The sequence below is a fragment of the Pelecanus crispus genome, chromosome Z, assembly GCF_030463565.1.
Source record: "Pelecanus crispus isolate bPelCri1 chromosome Z, bPelCri1.pri, whole genome shotgun sequence".
Classification (NCBI taxonomy): Eukaryota; Metazoa; Chordata; class Aves; order Pelecaniformes; family Pelecanidae; genus Pelecanus; species Pelecanus crispus.
In genome coordinates, this window is record NC_134676.1 from 1,874,935 (window position 1) to 1,896,621 (window position 21,687).

Genomic DNA, 21,687 nt, shown 5'->3' on the forward strand with positions numbered 1-21,687 from the left:
TTTTAAAAAGCTGTAGGAAGTTAACTGTCTTTAGGTAAGACTAAATATTTATAACTTTTTTTAGTTAATGCTTATAAAAATAACAGTCTTACAGCAATCTATTGTTGAAATTCTATGTGGAGATACTCCTGTGTAATCCCACGTTGATCCTGCAATTCTAAATTGTCTCAATGTTGGGTCACGCTGCGATTTAGTCAGACCAGAGGCTCTGTTATGTCACAGCACCCTGAAAGAGCGCTTTCACTTGCTTCTTGTTGCATGAAAGAAGTCAGTGCAAAATTAATGAATGTGCAGAACATGTGGATGAGGGCAAATTTTCCTGGTTTCTCCCATATCTGTGTAGCATCCTTAAAATAATGTAGTGGTCCATGCTTCTGCCTTTTGTGACAGTTGCAATTTTAGAGTATGTGAACTCAGAACAACGCATTTTAAAAACCCTCTTCAGCAAGTGTGACTTCGAAGTCTGAGCTTTCTTCAACATCGCTTTTCAGTTTGACTTCTGAGGTATCTCCAGAGTATCACTCAGAGTGCCTTCTCAGAGAGAAGAAAGCCTAATACCTCTCCTTCCACCTTTCTTTCTTACTCAAAACTAAGTTTGAACTTAAACTTGGTTTTCACACCTTTAAGGGGGGAAAAAAAAAAGAACATGGGGTTTCTTAGTTTCAACCAAGATGTGTAAGCAGCAGGCTTTTATGTAGACATACTGGTTTAAATAGGTTCTATAACCTCACTCTTTTCCATTAGTGCATACTAATTATTTAATAGATGTTCAAATAAAGCCTCTGCAAATAGGCCTTTTATTTGACTTTTACCTCATGGAGCTTTCTCTGCAGGTAAGAGAAAACTTTGCAGCAGGAGCAGGTTAGAGATTGAAGATAATTTGGGAATGATTCAGAAATCAAGGCCTTACTTTAGTGGTCTGCCAGCCTACACTTTCAGAGTGGAAAATGGAAACAACTACAGGACTGGTAGTGAAAAAATGAATATCTGTGAAAACTAATGTAGGTGGGGTGGAAATAAAGTTTTGAGTTTATTCAGATCCTTCCAGCTTGTGTCTTCATCCCCCTCTTAGAACAGGGGGAAGGTCTGTCACATGAAATGGCGAGCCTGGCCGGCATTAGAAAGAATTGCAGCCTTGAAACTGGATGGAAGGCCAGTGGGTATTTTGTTTGCCAGCTACTGAGGCTGGACCAGAAGGCTTCCAGAGCATACACTTTTCTCCAGTATCGTCAGAGGAACTTGTTGCAACTCTGCAATGAAGAACAATTAAGGTTAGGGGCTTTTGTGGAAAATGGAATCAAATGAAATGTAGTTTCATGGTAGAACTCACTAAATTTTAGAGTTTGTGCCAAAATAATGCTCTGAAGTAAGCAGAAGGAATGCTACTCAATCTGTTGGACTTCAGTGAACTGCACGTTCAATTGTGTGTCCTTAGATTTCATTGAAGCTGGAAAATGGAAAATACTACACGTTTTGTAAGATGGTTAAGGTATGGGGTGACGAGGAGACAATAATAGGTTATGATAAAACAAGGGTTTCTTGGTTGTCGTAAGCTACTTACAGAGTTGCGTGGATGATATTCTTGGCATCAGTCTGTTATTAATGTCTGTTAACTTGGATGCAGAAGCGGTGTGTGCTGTGCATCGCGAGCAAATTTCATACCTGGGACATCACCAGAACAAGTGAGGATCAGAAAATAATCAGGAGAAATTGGATGACTTCGAAGATAAGGGGATGATTTACGATGAAAATAATGAGTAGAAGACTCCGCACTTAAGGACTAAGAACAAGAATTTCTGCTTTTTGTCAGAGAGGGCAGATGGTTGATTCACCACCTGGAAGGAAAAGATGCATTGAGAGCAATATGAATGTAGTGGGATGCAAAGGAGTGCCATACTTTTCCGGAGACGGGGAGGTACCGTGGCCACTGGCTGCTGACTGGAGGCAGCAACATCTGGAAAAGGAGTCGGACGATGAGGGTGAATGGTGCAATAACAGAAATGTAAAAAAGTCCAGAATAAGTGCTTGACTGAAGTGGCAACCAAAGCTAAGGCGGACAGATTCCTCTCTGCCTGCCTTTTTTGTTTGCTCTTGCCGTGTCAGGTCCAGGACAGATCGAGCAAGTCTATCATCCTTCACACCGGTGTGGGAAAACATGGAAGCAAAAGCTATGGGACAGAATGTCGAACACTTTTTACTAAAAAAATGCCTATTTTCAGTTGCTTCTCTTTTTTTGTCTTGGATTATTTTTTATTTTGTATATTTTTTTATTTTTATTTTTTAATTTGGGCACAAAAATGCAGCTTTTCTTAAGGCTGAAATTAAGGTGAAACTAGATACTTCGCTAATGGATTGCAGTCTGTCCCTGCTAAGAGTTTCACCGTTAACTTAAATGGTCGATTTTGTGCTGTGGATTGAAACAGCCTTTAGTACCAGCCCTACTGATGATCCATGCAGATGCTAATATGGAATATTGGATCAAATGCTTTGATTTGCTTTTGGATTACTGAACAAAAAAAACCCAAGACCCCCAAAATGTTAGATGTGTAAATAGTAGAATTTAAGAATGTTGGATGCATTTATAAAGTTTGCTTTTATTTGTTAAATCTGTTTTCAGAGTTCTGCAGGAAGAATTTTTAGTGAAGCTAGGCTGATAACTGCTCATTGCTGGAACTTTGGATTCCTTCGAGGTGTACGTGAAGCATTTCTCTCCAAGGAACCTGAAGAGGAAAGCCAGTAGAAAGAGTGCTGTCTTGATGACACAGTCTGTTAGCTTCTTACAGAACAGTAGAAGGTGGTGATATGGGAAAAATGAAAGATAGCATGTTTCACCTTTGGTACCAAAATTAGGATATAATAGAAGAAGATGTAGGATGTCCAATTTCTATCTCCTTTTAGTAGTTACTTAGCTGTGGGCTAAAATGACTGAGTGTATACAGGTTTTAATTAAAAAAAGTGTCTGGAACAGAGAATATTAACACCAACTTCAGGGTTTACTTATAGTCATTGTTTTCTCCTTTTCATTCAGTGTTTTATGTTCATTAGGAAAGCTGGGAAAGTGATTCATAACAGGAGGCTTTATTCGGTAAATTCAGCCCTTCCAGTCTGTGAGGAAGCAGGGACATTTAGCTAGGCAGCCAGCAATTCTTGACAAGGTTTTATCCTGAACTTTTCTTGTAGGTGCCTGAATAGGAATGAAAGACAATGGATCAGATTATTTTAACAGCAAACTTATTGCCCCGCAAAAGACTTGCTCTGTCTCTGACCTTCAGTGCAGAGTTTTTCCTGCTGTTAACAAGCCAGGGTATTAATCTCCACTATCTAAAATAAAAACGGTGTTGTGTTTAGTTTGGCTTATAGCATAGCTTCGACTCGTGGTTCACAAGCAGTAGAAAAGAGTTTTGTGGTGGGGGGTGTGTACGTATGAGCGGTGGGGTTTTTTTTCCCTCCCACACCCATCCTGGAGGAGGTTAGCTTCAGATTGCGATCTGTTTTAAGTCTTTTTCTCCCACCCTTTACTTCTTGTTAATTATGACTTTCCTTATTTCTGGATTCATTTAAATGACTTTGAAAAATGTTTGTCTTAATTAGCTGTTTTTCCCAGAATTCAATACATATTCTTCCATGGGGAAGTTCTTGCCTCAAGGTGTTTTTAAGTTTTTAAAAAAAAAAAAACAAAACCAAACCCCAACACTTTGGAAAAGCGAAGAAAACAAAAATCTTCAGTAGTTTTCTGCAGAAAGGAAGTGGCGTGAAAAACCCTCTGAGTTCAGTTAACTTTTTGGGTTTCAGTAGTGGGAAGATTTTGACTCTTGGCTTGTTTCATGGGATAGAAATTTGTATTAGACCAAGGGACTGTTGCCTTCACACGACGGGTGTTCGGCCATTTTCACGGCTATCTATACTGAGAGGCTATCACAAGGTGGTGTTGCAGTCTGAGTTTTACACAGCCGTTCTTGATACTGGATTTTCTGCCGAGCTTTTAAGTCTGGCGGCAGCACCGGTGTCCCTTACAGCGAAACAAACTGTATAGCTTCTTGTCAGCAAGGTGCCTGTTAGCAATGACTTGCACACAGAGCACGCAGGCTGGTTAGTCAGCCTGCAGGAAGCCCCAGTGAGGGTGGTGAAAATATGCGTGGATTAAATGTATATTTAGTGCAGGCAGTGTGTGCACAAGGCGTGTGACCATGTTCAGGGTGCTTGAGAACGAAGTAGGGATGAGGAGATAGAAAGTTCTGTGATGTAAAGATTGGTAGATGTACCGCTTCCATAGGGTAACTGGAAATTGGATATTTGGTGACGTTACTCAAAAACATCAGCTGGGACTCTGGGGTAATAATAATTCCGTTATTCCAAACGAAGATGATTTAAATAACAGTTCCCTCCACCTGATTTCACTTGTGGTGGTGGGATCTATGTACACAATTGCAGCTTTGGACCTGTTTCATATTCTGCATCATCTTGCTTGCTGCTTGCTTGCTTGTTGCTCAGTTACTTACCTGGCTTTGCTCACCAGTCGTAGTGACTGAATAGCTAAGAGATGCCGTGTCACCTCAAATCCTAGTTCTGCGCATCTGTTTAATGCCTTGCTGTTTGATAGCTGAGAAGGGTTGCTGTTGAGTCTAGGTTGGCCTTAGCTAGCAATCGGTTTAAACCTTGCATACGGTCTTCACATTTGTGCAGAGAGGGTCCCGCACTTGGCCACAGTCTGACATTTATACTTCTTACGCTGGAGCTTGGTTTCGCTGTGCTGCTAGCCCAGCTTCCCAAGGCGTAGTGTATCCTAGCGTCCGTCAGCCTGACATATAAATTAAATCCTGTGCAAAGGATGGGAGCAGATACGCAGAGGTTGGGCAGGTATACCATCGCTGATCAACGCACCGATGAACATGCCACATGGAATAAAGATAATGGAAACTTTTTAGATATTTAACAAGGTATAAAACCTGTTATAAGAAGTCAAGGTTGTATCCTCTTGTACAACAAAACATACTAAAGTGTTTTCTTCTTTTTAGTCCAAGTGGTAAGAAGTTCAGAAGCAAGCCTCAGTTGGCAAGATACCTGGGAAACACTGTTGATCTCAGCAGTTTTGACTTCAGAACGGGAAAGATGATGCCCAGTAAATTGCAGAAGAACAAACAGAGACTAAGGAATGATTCTCTCAATCAAAATAAGGTTTGTTAGTAAATACTGTGTTTAAGGATATCCTAAGAATTTCCTTTCCTGTAGTTCATTTAGCAATTTCTTTTCTGCTTAAAGCAGTCCGCTTCTAAGATGTACATGTATGTTTAATTTTTAGTAGTGGTAGAGACGTAAATTTCTAAGTAGAAGGAATACTCTGCTACTACCAAGAAAATACCAAGGTGAGGTTAAGTATGAATCAAAAGTTTGAGTAATTCAGGAGCTGGCTTGGGACTAAGAACCTCAGTGCTAGTCATCTGCCTGAGTGATATTCTTCTAAATGGGAAAAGTTAGGACTGTTGACACCAGGAGATTCTCCTGTGCAAGGCTTCAAATTGCTATGTTCATCTTCCTGTTCTGAGATGAAATAGTCCACATTTTTAACGTGTGCAGTATGTGCCAGGAAGCTTGTTTTCTGAGGCAAATGTATTTATCTGTACAAATCTGGATGTCTGTGTACAGCTGTGTAGCTTGACAAGGCCAGGCGTTTTTCTGTTTTAAGATTGGGCCTTTCTCAGTTGATCTGATTGTTCTCTTACTGTCTGTTTCTTTTTGAACAACAGTGAATACTGAAGAAAATGTGTATAGTAGATTAAAAATGAAAGGCTGAAGCATACAGAAGTGAAATAACTGATGTAGCACATAGGGACATGACAAATAAATTTAGCTGACTCTCAGATAATATGTTCCTGGACAAACTTGAGAAACCTCGTACAACAGTTTGAAAGGATTTCTGTAACAACCTGCAATATTTTCTTTTTAAAGTGTTTTATTCTTCAGGATTTCATAACTTACAGTAGTATATGAAAATGCCTAACAAGTTATAGCTATGTCTTGTGCACTGATGTTTTTTGTCATCTGCCGTTTGTAATGCGTGAACCGCACATTTCGTGCTGATTTCTTTTTATTGAAAGCATGTGTTCGATTTATTTAATATTTTCTTCCCACAGACATGAGGCTTTCAACTAACGTAACATTTGGGGGTAGTCCAGGGAAAGGTTTTGGTTAGGCTTTTTGCATGAGCGGAAATTACAAAATTTGGTATATAAAATCTAGATAAGTCTGTGCTCACTTTGTATTCCTGTGATCTCAGATTACTTGAATGTTGCTCACAGTAGCTCTGTTAAATACAAGATTAGGAAAAAAAACCTTGTTTTAGGTAAATAACATATATTATTTCTAAGTGACTGAATCTGTAACTCATGAGCTTTCAAGAATTTCTGCAGTATTCCTGTGATAGTTAAAAATGAGAGCTTATTCCTGAAGTTTATGTTTTCTTCCACAGACGCTGAAAGAGACTGGTTGTGGTCGTCTTCTAGTTTGCCTTGCAGCTGTGCTGCTGGGGGGCCGTAAAAGGCAGACTTGCAGGGGCAAGTTTGAGTATAAACTTGCTCATATTTTATACGTTGTTTGTTTTTGTACAAACAATTTACCACAAATGTTTCTAAATTCTTTGGCTCCCCTTACGTTGCAAGAAGGAATATCAGAATATACTTGAGTCTTCTTTCTCGGACGTGTCTAGGCAGTCAGATTTACGCAGCTGGTGGATGGAAATGCTGTCTTGCCATACTTCTGAGATTCTCATCATTAGCAGACTAGAACTCAATGTCAAGATTGCCATACCAGTGGCACCTGGCCTGCAGTGGAACTGAGGGTAGTGTATGCTAACGAATGCTCTTCATTTTGTGATGTTAATGTACAGCAGTGTAAATGACACAGAAATATTCTTCTGGCAAAGTACTTCCTCCCATCTTAGCGTTGTACGTTCTTACTGACCTTTCAGTATTGGCAATAAAGGCATAATTTGATAGGTTTATGTACAGTAGAGCCACAGGAGGAGTTTGCTTCAACCTATACTAATCTTGCCATTGTTTTCTGTGTAACCATTTTTACATTTCACTTGCAAATTGAGTTACTTTATTTATTTGAAGTGATTTTGAAGAGGCAATGAAATAAGGAATACAACTGAATATGAATCCAGTAGCTACAGCATACTGCTGTGCTTATAAAATATGTTTACCAATTCTCTCTATTGAAAAGAAAACATAATAGAGACTGCTGGTTAAACACGCTGTCTGGTTATAAGTGACTTCTTAGTTTAAAGGATTTGAAAGGCCTGGAAATGCATTGCTGAGTTTTTAAAACGTTTTTATGTCTTGGGCACATTGATGCTTCTGGAAGTATGTGTCTTTGGAAAGGTAGTGGACTGAAATTCTTTTGGAAACTGTTGTTGGAGCATAAAATACTCCTAATGAGTAGAAATGAGCAGGGAACATTGGTATTTCTGCTAGCTGATACATTGCTGTAGTTCCCAGAGTAGGAAGAGATTTTGTTTTGTGATAGTAGTCAAGCAATGTAAAAGCCCAGGGTATGTCTGTGTTTCTGAAGGCTGAAGTTTTGTAGGTGTGCCTAAAACTGAATATTGTGAGCTTAATCGCCATCTGAAAGGAAGTAATCTGTGTCTGACCATTTGACATGTGTCGATAGTGTCTTCTGTCTGGAAAGCTCAAAAGAGCTCTCTGTTCTTCCGGAGAGGTGTTGGCTGTAGGGATCTTCGTTACTTACTTCTATTAGGATGTACTGGAAGCTTTTCCTTTGTTATGAATAAATCTTGCATATGGCTGGCTTATGATTTGTTCTGGAAATAGTTTCTCTGAATATCAGTCACTTCCCAGTAATGTGTGATAATTTTTTTTTCTTTCCCCTGTACTCTGAAGATCTGCTGGTGCTGGAGATGGGCGAGCTTAGCAAGCTTCTGTACTGAAGAGTTTATTTCTGTTGTTCAAAACTCAGTGCCACAAATGAGAGACTGTTTATTTAGGATGAGCTCAGAAAGCCCAGATGTGACTATGATGAGAAAGGAAATAACGTAGGAAAGTTGTACGATTATAATTACAGTACTTAGGAATTGATCCCTTCTAAAAACAGTTTATCCTAATGACTATTTTCTAGTAGGTAGCCTTGATAAAAAGTATATGGGACATCTAGCTCTTGAACCTGTATTTCCTGCATAGTTTATAACTCATCAGGGTTTCGCTTTAATTCTGGGGGCCATATCATTAATGTAGCTGAATTTTTTAATTTCTCACACTGCCCAAAGAAATCTCCCTTTCGCTTTTCTAAGTCTAATGGATTTTTTAACTTCTCTTTAAGTCACATTACTGGCCAAAAGGAGCCTGTAAATATCTTTCATTAACTTGAAACGAAAACCTTTGTTCTAGAAATGTTTGCTAAACCAGATTTATCCCCCATATGGCGGCTGGCTCTGTAATATTATTGGTTTTGTCAGTTTTAATAGCTGTTTTGCCACTAATACTGATGCTGCTGTACAGAATGCCCTGTGGGCATGGACTTCAAAGCTTCAACTACTACTTTGAACTTGATGTCACAAGATCAGGGAATGCGAAGCTTGTAGGATAGGCAAGGTCTGTCAAGGTTCTGGTGTGAATTAAGTTACGTAGTGTGAGGAAAGTTCATTGTCAAAATACTTTGCAAATTTAAGTACATGCGATTACTGTCTAACTCTGGTTGGTGATTTGGTGCTCATCCGAGATGCTTTAATTATATATGAAAATATATATGAAAAAGTCTAACATTAGACTTACTATTGTCATCATCAGTGGGGAAAAAAAATAGAGCCCATTACCAGTATCCACCATGCAAAGCACATGCTAAAAGCAATGGCCACAGTATCGGAAAGTATTTTTCTAGTGGACTGGAACTACCTGGGTGAAACATTAGGAGAAGACTGACATCTAGATTTATTTATAAGCTTAGATTCTCACTTCTGCTTTGTATAAAAAGGTCTTACGACTTCCGTGCTAATTGAACGGTAATTTCTCTGGTTGGTTAAAGCTCTTAAGTGTAATCAGGCAGAAGTACTCGTGCTCTGTTGCCGTTTGCTCTGGCCATGGAAACTCTGGTCCTAGTTGGACCAGAGTCAACAGCTGTGTTAGGGATGGAGCTGAGGATGTGCTGCTTTTCCCATTTGAAAGCAGTAACGTTGCAAGACATGGAGACAGGCTAGTTTCTGGCTGTAAGTTTATAAACCAGAAATGATAGGTGCCTGAATTTCTGAGGAAAACTTCGGTTGGAATTTGTGGGTTTAGCCTTATTGTATTTTAATGAGTTAACTGCTACCTGGAAATGATGAAGAAAGGGGACCTATAAAATAACAAGGTATGTTTAAAGGAGCGGTAGGAATAGAGACCTGTGATCAGAATCGCTCCTGGTGAAAAGAACAGATTTCTAGAACTCTTTCAGAATTCACCTGTATGTTCTAGCGTAATTTCTTCTGTTGGTCTAGAAAACTGTTCTGGTTCTTACGAGAGGGTGAGCAAATCAGTATTAAGCGAGACTGCCAAAATGCTCCAGCGCTGACTTGTAAATGAGTGTATGAATTGAGTCATACTGTTGAATAGCTAAGAATATGCATAGTACTCTCGATAAATCACCTACTTTGCCATCTGCATGAAAAACTGAGGCCTGAAATTTTAGAACTAGCCCTTCATTTAGGTTATGTTGAGATGCCTGGATAAATATGAAGCGTTACTCTGTTGCTCCTTCCTATAAGTCACATTCCTTAGAATTACATGGAGGAATTCCCCATTTTTTTTTCTGCCAGGAAGGATCTAATAGCGCCCTGTCATCCTGGAGAGGCTACAGAAAGAGGGTCCTCCCTTGCCTCTCCCCCCACCCACCAGATGAATCAAATAGTTGGATAGGAGCAGCCAATATAATAACCATTGCAGTGTGTAAGGATGTATTTTGGGATTAAGTGGCTTGCCTGTAGAATGGTCTTCATATGGAAAATTACTTTCTGTGGAGTGCAGAGGTGACATTCTCTCTATTGCTAGTTTATAGATTATGCACTGTACACGTATAGGAAGAATGACTTCACGCTCCCTTTCTCATCAGCCATCCACCTTGCAATAACAGAGGTATGCTAAAATACAAGGCATTCTGGTGATGGAGGAACCACCCTGTCAGGTTGCTCTAGCAAAGCTCTGAAAGAGGGATACGTACTTTTAAAATAAGAATTTAATCTGAGATGGATGCAGTGAAGAGAAGGCTTATTGCTTAATAAGCCTAAGCCTCTCACCGTATTTTTAATTTCATTTTTATACAGGTCATTACAAAATATCTATAGTCAGTATTCTAACTTTCATCATCTGGAATTCCAGCGTGTTCAGCTGAGGAACAAACGATTTTTAAACAAGCATGTGCTCTCTGGTTCTTAACATAGTCTCTTTTATGAAGTCATGTAGTCCAAACTATAATCTAAATATGGAGGATTTGAAGATTGAGATTTAATTCCCATTTCTAAGCCCAAAAGATTGCTTTTTGTCACAAAATTAGGAGCCTAAGTAAATCCTAATGAAAAACTCTTTTAACATGATCCTTGGATGGAGTCTAATATCAATGTTCACTGTGTAACATTTGAGCTATGATCTCACAGCCAATTATAAAACTTCTGAGATCTGAAATACTACATAATAACTTATTTTTCTTCCTTTTGAATGAGTAGAAGTAAACTTTTAAAAAGCAAAAGCTTAACCATTTTTCTTTGTCAGAAACTAGACATGGCTATTAATGTGTTAAGTGCTTAGCACTGTCGTGCAAAATAGAGAACATGCTTTTTGATACGCGTTCATTGGGAAAGTATGTGTCATGGGTTATTTATTTTCAGTGTCTGTCTTGTGTGGATATAATCACATGTCTTCTCAGTCACACCTTTGTATCCCTGGGAAAAAAAAAAGGGAATTATTTCAGTTGTTAAGAAAAATACCAGACAAAATGCAAGAGCAGAAAAGACGGAGGGAACGTCTTCAGGACTTGGAGGAAGTGGGATTACAAGCCAAAAGCTGTAAGTGCTGTTCTGTTGGCACAGCACTTCAAACTGGCAGTCTGCTTTTGGACAGAGAGACAGATTTAGAGAAGCTGGAGTGGTGTGCAGGTGATGATAGATCTTTTTCTTTCTTCCTTCATCAATCTTGGGGGCTATGGGAGAATTCCATTCCCCCACCCCGAATACTTCTGGGGTTGTTGCTACGGAGAGGGGTTTAGGTACTAATGTCGCCAAGAGCCTAAGGGTTTGACATGTGGCAAGGTATTATTGGTAAATATTGGTAAATAAAAAATTATTGGTAAATCGGTAAATATTATCTCGGATGCCTGGGAATCGTTTGTTCACAAAGCTGATAAAAACTAGCTTTGCCAGAAGATTTTGTTGAAGTTGATACAGTTTTAATTTAATTCCAGAATAAATTACTGCACTTAATTAAGAATTTTGTTTGATGTAGGAATTGCTTAGGAAATTTGTGACCAAAGTTATGTAGGAAGTTGCTGTTCTTTAAGACTTGGAACTCCATAAACTGTTGGCTACAAACATATTTTCATGAAGCTTTGGAGATTTCATTTTGACATCTGATGGTGAAGCTGTCTCTTTTCAGAATGTAAGTTACTTGCACAATTGACAGATATGTTTTAACAAAAGAAAAGATGGACTTTCAAGCAGTTTTAAGTCTTCCCGAGAAGGTGAAAATGTGTGGAACCAGTTAAGTGTTACGGGTTTTTTTCCTTTAAAATGGAGGAGTGCAAAGGTTAGTTAAGTACAGCATTTGAGGGAAATCTTTACTCCAAAAAAAGATGCCTTCTTTTGCACATCAGTAGAAGAGGGTGAATCCAACGTTAGTTTGTGGAATTTTTCTGTATAATTTTTGTTAATTCACTTTTTTTCCTTTTTTAACAGGGAAAACCAGACTTAAATACAACTTTACCAATCAGACAAACTGCATCAATTTTCAAACAACCAGTCACCAAAGTTACCAATCATCCTAGTAACAAAGTAAGATCTGATCCACAGCGAGTGACAGAGCAGCCACGACAGGTAAGAATCTGTTTCCATTGTTACTGCTCAGAAAGTTGAAACAAGCTGAAAATGTGCTTGTTTTCAGCTGTGCTTCAATTACAGTGAGAATTCCTGTCTTGAAGGTTACCTATAGAAATGTGTGTAATACATACAGTTTTTAAAAAAATACAGAAATAACAGTCAGTTCATATGGAGGTTAATTTTTCTTAATCCAAAACTTCATTCATATTTGATTACCATACTCCTCGTGAAATTCAGATGTATGCTGTACTGTCACAATTGGACATCGAATATAAAAATATGTTGTGCAGCTTCTTAACAGAAGTTTATAAAATACATGGTTATCATCAAGAAGTAATATGTCTCTTTTCTGTAGAAGGACTTTGTGGCAAATCAATAAAAAAATGTATTTTAAATCCCTCTTTTTCACTATAATACTGCTATGAATACAAAACACGGTAACATAAACTCATCTTACACGAGTTCTCCTTTAGCTGCTTTTCTTTGTATCAATGATAGCGCCTGTTCACGCAATGCTTTTTTGGTTTTGTTTTTTGTGGGGAGGAGGGAGCTGAGAAGAAACGGAAATCTAGTTAATGAACAACTGATCGGCTAGATAATGTAGTGTATATTGTAATGAGGTATTGTTTTTAAGTCTGACTGGTATTTTTTGAGTCATAGCATTACTACCATCAATTTGAAACACCTTATTCTACCTTAGGAGCGCAGGGATGAGAAGAAAAGGCAGAGGGATGTTCAAATTTTTGTACACTCATATGTCACTAGCTTTTAACAACATTTCCTTTGAAACTCAAGCTGTCTCTAATATTGCACTTTCAAACATCTTGAATGCTGTTCTTGTAAGAAATAACATAAGGAATTCAGACTCTGCATCCTCTAAATTCAGGTGAGAAAGAAAAAGAAGAAATATCGAGCCGTATTGGATCATCTTGTTGAGATGTCTTTTAGCAAGATTTGAAGGCCTCAGCTAACCTCACTGTTGGTCCCGTGAAGTTCAACAGGGGCCATGTAAGTGTATCACATTCAGATCTAAAAGATGCATAATTGCATGTGTCTGTTGATTCTCTTCACATTCTTTGGGTTTTCCTTTTGAACTGCTACACTTCGCGTGTCAGGAATTTCCTTTTGGTCATGTCTGCTGAACCAGTAGTAATCACCAAAGCATATGAAAGTTATGGCACCTTTGTGGCAAGAGAAACGGGTGTCTGGCAATTCATATCTTGATGGATTCCAAACCCTTTCATGCTTGCCTATTTCCACCCTGTTTTCTTTCTTCCAGAATCTTTTCTTCAAATACATAGTGACCGAAATCTTCAGGAATGCATCCCTCGTCTTTTGAGAATGGCTGTCCAGTGAAGATTTACAGAATAGGCTATTTTCAAACCTACCCGAGTTAAATCTTTGCCTCCTTAAGATAGATTCTAACAGATTAAGCTATAACACGATCTTCAAGAAATCGTCGCCTGCTGATCACTGCGTCAGCATTCTTTTTCAATCAAATTCTTTTCTCCTTGCTTGCAACAGTGCATCTTTGGAAGAGGACACTTTAAGCACTATTCTTACTCTGTATTGACATACTTCATTTGGAAGAAATGGTAGCTCTGTTTGCATTGAATGTGGAATAGCTGATCTTACGTATCTAGTAGCAAAGCAAATCTTGGTGTGTCTTACTCTTGCTTTTCTCCAAGCTAGAATGCTGCCTTGAGCTGTTTTCTGGTTCATCGTGGTTCTGATTAGTGATGATTGACATAGGTGGGAGACTTGGGGAAGGGAGAGAATAGATTGTTACAGTTGTTTTTATATAAAACTTGAGTGAGTTTTCAGTAAGATTTTCATTAAAAAATCTGGAACAAAGCAATTTAATGTAGGTAGTGTGCTGTCAGTTGTTGGAGAATCTTAAGAAATTGACAGCTTTCATAAACAATTTCCAGTGATCCGGTTTCTTTACACACAGACTTCCATCATACAGTTATCAATATTTCTTTGCTATTAGTAACCAAAAATATAGAGGAACTCTGGTCATTGATCATGTGTGTTCCCTTCGTATATGCATCCATAGATGCACACACATGCACATCTTGTTCGAACATAGCATGCAGTTCATTCTGATGTTTTACTCGCTAGCTGGAGCGTAAATATTTATAGACAGGATCTTTGCTTGGTTTTCAAAAAGCAACGATTCTTTTCTTGATGTGATCTGTTGAGATATAGTAGGGACGCCAGGGTGAGGACTGAAGTTGCTGGAAAACTTTATTCTTAATAAAGCCTACACCATGTGGAGTGCCTGTCACTTGAGATACAGTTGTTGGACAAATGCAGCCTTGCAAATGCATTTGAATTCTCTTCCCCTCCAGATAAAGCCTATATTTTCCTTACATAAAGAATCCCTACATGTGTCACTGTCTTCTCCTTCTCTCATACTCAGGTGTGCAAACTTTCCTGTACATAGACTGTAAGTATATCAGTGTTGGATATTCAAGCGAATGCTGAAACGCTGACTATCTTGCCTATTTGTATATAAAGCTTACTCAGTTACCACTTCCAGTGTCATTCCTCCCTGTTTCTTCAATCCTTGGTCCAAATCCTTTAAGGGATTCTTGCTTCTGTAGTTCTAGATATCCATCTCTGAAACCTTTGTCCACTTACATCTATTGTATCTCCCTTTTCAAAAGACAGTCTAACCATCATTCCCTGAAAATTCTCTTTGGCCTGCCTCCTTATGTAGAAATCAAAATACATGAGCACTGTAGTTCCTTTGGCAGTCAGTAGGTTTTTTTCATGACCTGAGAGTGAGAAGACTTGCTTGTTGGTGTTGGCAGGGAAGACATTTGGCAGCAGCTCTTCTTTAAGCACTAAACCCTGTGATAGTTCTTGGAAAGATAAACTAATAACAGCTTGCCTATGATCTTCGTATAGGTAAATCTGTCAGTTAGAGCAGTAGATCTTTGTGGCAACTGCTGGTTCCATGTATTCAGCGTGCTAGTTCATTGCACACGAGAAGTGTCACGAGGTTGTCTAAGCCTTTTTCAAGCAACAGCTTCATAAGACAGTGTCTTAAAGCTTTCAGAGCCGTTCTTAAAGGTTTTAGAGATTACTGATTATCAGAGTGGAGAACTTTACCCAACTACAAATGGAAATGTTCTGGAGAATCCTGGAAGTAGGTAGTGTCAGAACTTGAGCTCTGTGTTTATGCATGCATGCTCCGAAGGGTCTTCTGGTAGTCACTAGACTTCTCGCCTCTTAACTGTCAGTCTTCTTCCTCTGTGTGGCTTTTGTTCAAATACCAGTACCAGTCAATCCACAGAGATTTCTCAAATTCTTCATAGCTAATCAAATGATAGGAGTGTCTGTAAGTTCCTAACTAGCAAATGTAATAGCCTCAATTGCAGTCTTCTTCAAAGTGCTTTAATGTCTCTTTTTGAAGTTATCATCCTGCTCAAAATATTTTGACTCTCCATAAGCTTCTTAAGATAGGTTTTCTTACTGTTTCTGTGGCTTTGGGTTTTTTCCCTTGCAGAATCCACTGATAAATCACTGTAAGAAAAGGAATCCTGAAAGATTGCTAGTGGGCCCTGCAAGGAAAGAAAAAAAAACAAAACAAAACACCAAAATCAACAAACCTTCTTGTTTTAGCCCCCTCTGCACTGTTAGACTTAGTAAGTTTCGGTCCGATATGGTACATTCTTGATGAATTTAAGGTTTGGATTTTAAAAAGTCAGATGAGCATTGCTGAAATTGAAACTGGAATTAATGGTGAATCAAAAAGTCATGCAACTATATCTGTCATCTTCCTCTTAGGTGGTGTTGAGTACTGTCTTAAAATCACGTTGTTTTCTCCCTCCTTCCTATTTAGCAAAAAGGCCACTAGATGTAGCAGTACTTCAGGGCACATTAATGCTCCACTTGTGCATCTGGATTTGAGTATTCCTCAATGAGAAGAATGAATGTGAAGCAGAGGAAGTCCTGTAACTATCTGAAACTATTACAGGCAGTAAATCTTTTATGTAATTGCTTAAACTTGAGTTACTTGCCTGTCAAGGGTTCTGTACCTAACTGGATCAAATGGAATGGTGCTGCAAATCAAATTTCTTTCTTATGGATCACTGCCCTTTGTACCCACACTCACTTGGTGCCTCCAAAAGGTCAATGTCTGTGTCCTGTGTAGAGCACTTATCCTCTTCTTCGTGTGTTAGAGCTTCTTGGTTCACACTGTTCCACGCTTACTGACCCTTTTCAGGGTAAATATGAAACTCGCTCATTTACCCCTGCGCCCTAAATGTATGGTACCCGAGGTATTGCTTGGAGAGAGCTTTGACTCCTGAGGACCCACTGATCACTAGTTAATTCTGTTGTATACTGTTGATTGTGGTGGTAGGAATATTTGAAACCATACTGATAAAACTGATGTTTATGTAAGTGGCAATCATAACGCTGAATTTGCAGAGCATTCCTCAGTAGCTTCATGATACATTTGGCTAAAAACATTCCACGAACATACCTCAAGTGTTTAAAAGAAGGCCATCCTTCTCGTCAAAGCTCATTTTGAGAAAATCAGGTAGTCAGTTAATATTATGTGATCTGATTCCTCTAGTTCTGTGGCAATCAACCACCTTTAAAAACCACCTTAGGATAACTCTCGAGGTATTTGCTTTTTAAAAACAGCTTAGGATAAACCTGATGTATTTACTTATAACATCATCTATCTGTAGGGCAGAAGTACGCTTTAAAATTTATTTGAAAGTCTCTTTTCTACTTACTGTCATATATATTTGCAGTAGATTGTATTGTAATGGATTATTGAATAGGATTATATATGACAAATTAAATCTGACCGTAGTCATTTCTTGGCATAAGATATATGCTGTCTAAAAAGCCTCATTTATGAGAAAAATTGCAGGATGTCATTTTATGTATGTCTTCTTGTGAACAATTCTTAACAAGAAAGATGTATTTAGCTCTTAGCACTTCGTATTTTGTCAAATAGATGTGATTTTATTTCCTGTGGATCAACTTTTAAAGGATTGGAATCTAAAATTAGACAGGATTGGAAAACTTAAGCTTCTTGGTTAATATCTATTAGAATTATCAAAAAGAGGGATGGAAGGAACCCAATGAGGTTGTTAAGTTCCACCTCCCTCTCCCAGGCAACTAAAGGAAGACTGAAATTTTGATTGGCAATTATGGATGCAGCAGAGCTGAGCAACTCAGCAACTGCATATAAAAAGAGGAAAGAAGTTTTCCAGTTTTCTGGAGAAATTCTGATTCCTTTTAAATTCTTCCATGGAGACTTTGAAAAAACCTCTCTTTAGTCATATTTCCTCATTTAACTGCCTGCAATGTCAGTCACTTGAGCAGTTTCCCAAATGCTAACAGGCATTCTGGTCTCGCTTAGCCTTTAAAACACATTTTAAAACATAATGAAATTGCAGGCTCTCTGTGCCTGCAGTACAGTGTAGATACGTTGGCTGTATTTTGTGTAGACATGACTAACTTTCAATCAGCTCGCACACCGGGTTAGAATCCATCTGCAAGCAGCACGGAAATAAATGTGGTCCCAGAGAGCTGGGAAGATGCCAAGGCAGCTACCTGGAGTCGTGACCGTGCTGTTAAACTTGCTGAGCCCATCATACTTCTGAATTAGCTGGTAGCTTTGTCTGACTACTGCTGCAAGTTAAAAGTAGGTTATCTGTAGCTGTCTAAATAGAAGAACACCACCTCAGCAAACAAATCTTTGAACTTACCAACACCAGAATCATTGTCCTTTCTTCTGTGTGTCCAGTCAAGTACATCATTCTCTTGACATCTACAGTATTTTCAATACTCTGTAAATAGTAAATGGCAGGTGAAATTTGAGATTCTTGATGGATGGATTTGTGTATAAATCAGTCACTCTCCAAGAATGTTTGACTGTTAAGAACATACGTGCTTTTCTTTTAAAAATAATAGAATTGGGATGGATTCCTTTCCAGCAAAAATTTCCTGTAGGCTTCCATTGCTTTAGCAACTGCAAATAGACTTTTACTTATCTAAGGAAAAGGAGCAGCTCATAATATGTTTGTATTTGGTGGTTCTTGCAGTGGAGAGGCTAATCTATCATTTCTTTGTTGTCTGAATGAGAAATAATAGTTGCTTAGGAGATTGTGTTTTTACAGAGATTATGGGTTAGATTATAGTTCACCATTAGTCACAAATAGCTTTTCTTGGACAAGAAACAATTATGGGGGAAGCAATATTTTATAATTCTCCAAACAAAGAACTTCAGAAGCACAGCTGTAGTACAGCTCTGCCATTACGGAGTTTCGGAACAACAAGGAAGTGAAAATTCTGCTCCACCCTGGGGACCTTGGCGTTGCATTCCTATGCTGCCTCCTCTGTCACAGGAGAAAAACAGGGCTGCCCTTAGGATAGTAAGTTTGAGTGATAAGGGATACATTTCTTGCTTGGCGGGAGATTATTGCATAAGAGGCCACTTTTGGCATGATGCATACTGATTCATTTGCGGGGAAATGGAGCGCTTGGCTGCTGGGCCTTTCTGAATCTAGAATACTCAAACATGAGTAAATGAAGGACCTGGGGTTTAGGCTCTTTTCAGTGTGTGTTCCCTAACCACTACTTCAAGCAAAACTGAAATAGAGCCATTTTTCATCCTCCAGCAGTATAAATACCCATAACTGACTGACGAATCCTCAGAACGGTTATTCATTTTGCATTAGTAATGAAATATCACATCATAACAGTGATGAATCTTGAAATCCGGTTCTTCTCTCATTCCTTCCTATCCTGGTCCCATCAGGATTCTCATTACTGAATAACAGGGCCTCATGTTTGCCAATGCTTCTTTCCTGGAGGCATGAATCACGCTTTTCTGGCTGTACTGGTGCGTTTTCAGCAGGAAGAAGGAAGATTGGACAGTATCAGCCCGCCATGTGCTTCAGGGATTACGGTACTCTCCAGGGTCCTCGAGCTGAGAAAAGCCCGGAGTCTGGATAGCTCACTCCGTTTTACGAGGAAGCCTCTCACTGTGAGACGATGTGAGGTTATTAAGTAGCAGGTGGCCTCTGTCGCTGGCAGCCATTTATTGAACGCGAGTGGCTGGATCTGCAGCCGCTTGCGCTGCGTGAGAGGCTGTTGCTTGTTTTACAAAGTCCAGATGGCTTTGGGCCGGAGACGAATGCCAAGGGTGCAGCCCGCCTAGGCTGCGGTCTACAGGTGCTGGTGCCTGACTGTTAAACTAGAAAGGATTTTTGCGAATTGCTCCTAACTTAGGTGCCTACTTCTCCGCTTGGCGGGGCACAAAGCCTGTGAACCTGAGCTTTATATTCTCTTTTCCTATTCCCTGTCTCGCTAATGATGAGAGAGTTGCAAGTTAAATAACATAAGCTATTTCTAGGGCTGTAGCCTGAGAGGTAGGTATTCTGCGCATCAAGGCTCGCGTGATTTTTTTCAGCTACTCGAATGTGTGCTTCTGGTGCTGTGGAAAGGTTGCATCTTCATCATGTAAGCGGAGTAACAGAAAAACTTTTTCTGAATTTGTATTAGCAGCTTTCTCCCCCCTCTCTCTGGCCCTTAATGGCTGTTCCTGGTGCAGCTGATAGGGAAATTCTTGTCCAGGTCTGGTCCAACTCAGAATCTTCAGTAAAATCCAGGAAAAGATACAGGGGTTCAGAGGGGACTTGTAAGAACCCATACAGGGTTGGGGAATAAACTTCATCGCAAAACTCTAGGAATGTGAGTCATTTCTGAGCAAAAAAATTAGTAAGAGGGACTTGTGCAGTCTCAGTGGAGATCTGGGGAGATGCAAATTTGGAGCACAATCATTGTCGCTTGCAAATAATTGTATATAACGGTGCTGGAAGCTGGTGCTGGAAGCTTTGTGCTAGGAAGATGGTTCGCTTCAGTCTTGTTTTAACAGGTGTGTCTAAGTGCCAAATGCTTTTTTCTGCCTGAAGGTTGTCTGAGGTGTTGATAGTTGGATGGACTTTTCCCTGCATTTGCAATCAGTGCTTACGGAGCTGAGTGAGTACTGGTGTTGGAAGCTCCACCCAATCAATATTGCACTACACTTCCCAAATCTTCTAAGCTTTCATATACGGTAGTTGTCCTTCTTCAAGCTCCTCTCTCCCCCACACAGGCATTTGCATTCCTATACACCCTCTGTAACCAAACCGTGCTCCTGATTCCTCATTCCCTCTGTGACGTGTACTGGGTTGATTTGAGTAGGGAACCGAAGAATCAAAACCTAGTAATATTTGATTGTATTTGGTGATGTATTTGCTGCTGTAGACCAATTAATTTTATCCTGAATAAACAGAGGCTGTTCTTACGTTTACCTGTAGCATATAAAAGCATAGCTTGGATTTGGAGTTGGTGGCCTTTTCTTTATCTCTAGAAGTTGATGAAACAGAGAGGGAAAGAGGAACGAAGGGCGAATTCTTTTAAGAGTGGAAAACACGAATAAGCTTTGTAGAGACTTTATCAAGATGGGAAGCTAACCCCATGATGAAGTACTGAATTGGTAGGATTTTACTTTGACTTCATTTATCTGAATCCTGATATTCCTTTAGACTTTGGCTAGTGAGTTGCTGGTTTCACCTTCGTAATGAAGGATTTCTTTAGCGTTCTAGACAGCGTTAAGGCACCGCCACTTCATACACGGAGCTGTAAGGACTGCTACAAGACATCTAGAATGCTTTCTTGGGGTGGGGGCTTAGCAGTAGTGGTAAAGAGCAGGAGCGAATGACTGGAGGTACTAAATATTTAACATTTAACAAGATAATGAGGTGCCTTGATACTCAACTGACAATGTAGCTCAAACCTGGGTTGGAATATTGAAAATTAATACTAGTTAAGAGTGAGGAGGCAGTTTACAGGAAGCATTTGAACTTTAAGCAGCTCTAGTAAAAGGAGACACAAGTGGCAACAGGTATTTTCAAAAAGCTGTCAAGTCACGGAGATGTCAAGAACATGTGAAAGGTAGTCAGAGTTTGCAAAAAAGTTGAAGAGCTTACTTAGGTGATCCTGTGTGGGTTTTCTAAGCCGCTCAGATCTAAACTCGGTTACAAATGTGTCCTGTTGTCCAGAGAAGAGTGCTTAAATAAGTAGATCTCTATAAAATGACGTAGTAATCTCTCAGGCAACACAAGTGTCATTCAACCTACTGATTTATAAAGCTTGTACAGACACGTTGTGGAGAATATTGCATTTTTCTTAACATAACTGCGTGTTTTATTTTCAGTCAGTAGTATACTCTTCATGCTGAGGTGGATGTTCTTTGTTGCTTTTTTCTTTACTGCCTCTGTAACTGAAAAAATGTGGGTTTTTTCTGAATAAGAATCAGCGATGTACAGTGCTTCAGTTATGATGTCGTGTGACTAGCAATATAGGTTCCACAGAAGATGAAAGAGGGTGCTCTAGTTGTTTCACTTCCACTTTTAGAGCAGAATGTGACATTCGAAAGCCCTGTCTTAAACTGAGGCTTTTGGGCACCCAGCTGCAACAAAGAATTTCCTAGGAATGAGAATAACTGCTTGTCTAGTTTCTTTTCTCAGATTTTGCAGGCGTGAAAAGAAACAGTTTTTTTTCCCTCCCCCATATCCTGCAGAAAAATCAAAGTA

At 39.3% G+C, this 21,687-nt stretch overlaps 1 protein-coding gene across 1 annotated transcript in view; it reads left to right on the forward strand.

The window, feature by feature from the left end:
• Positions 1 to 21,687, forward strand: part of MBD2 (methyl-CpG binding domain protein 2) — a 43,396-nt gene that overhangs the window by 8,403 nt on the left and 13,306 nt on the right. Inside the window, exons 2-3 of the mRNA XM_075726775.1 lie at positions 5,016 to 5,175; positions 11,933 to 12,070. Coding sequence (XP_075582890.1) covers positions 5,016 to 5,175; positions 11,933 to 12,070 — 298 coding nt within the window. The remainder of the gene's footprint in view (positions 1 to 5,015; positions 5,176 to 11,932; positions 12,071 to 21,687) is intronic.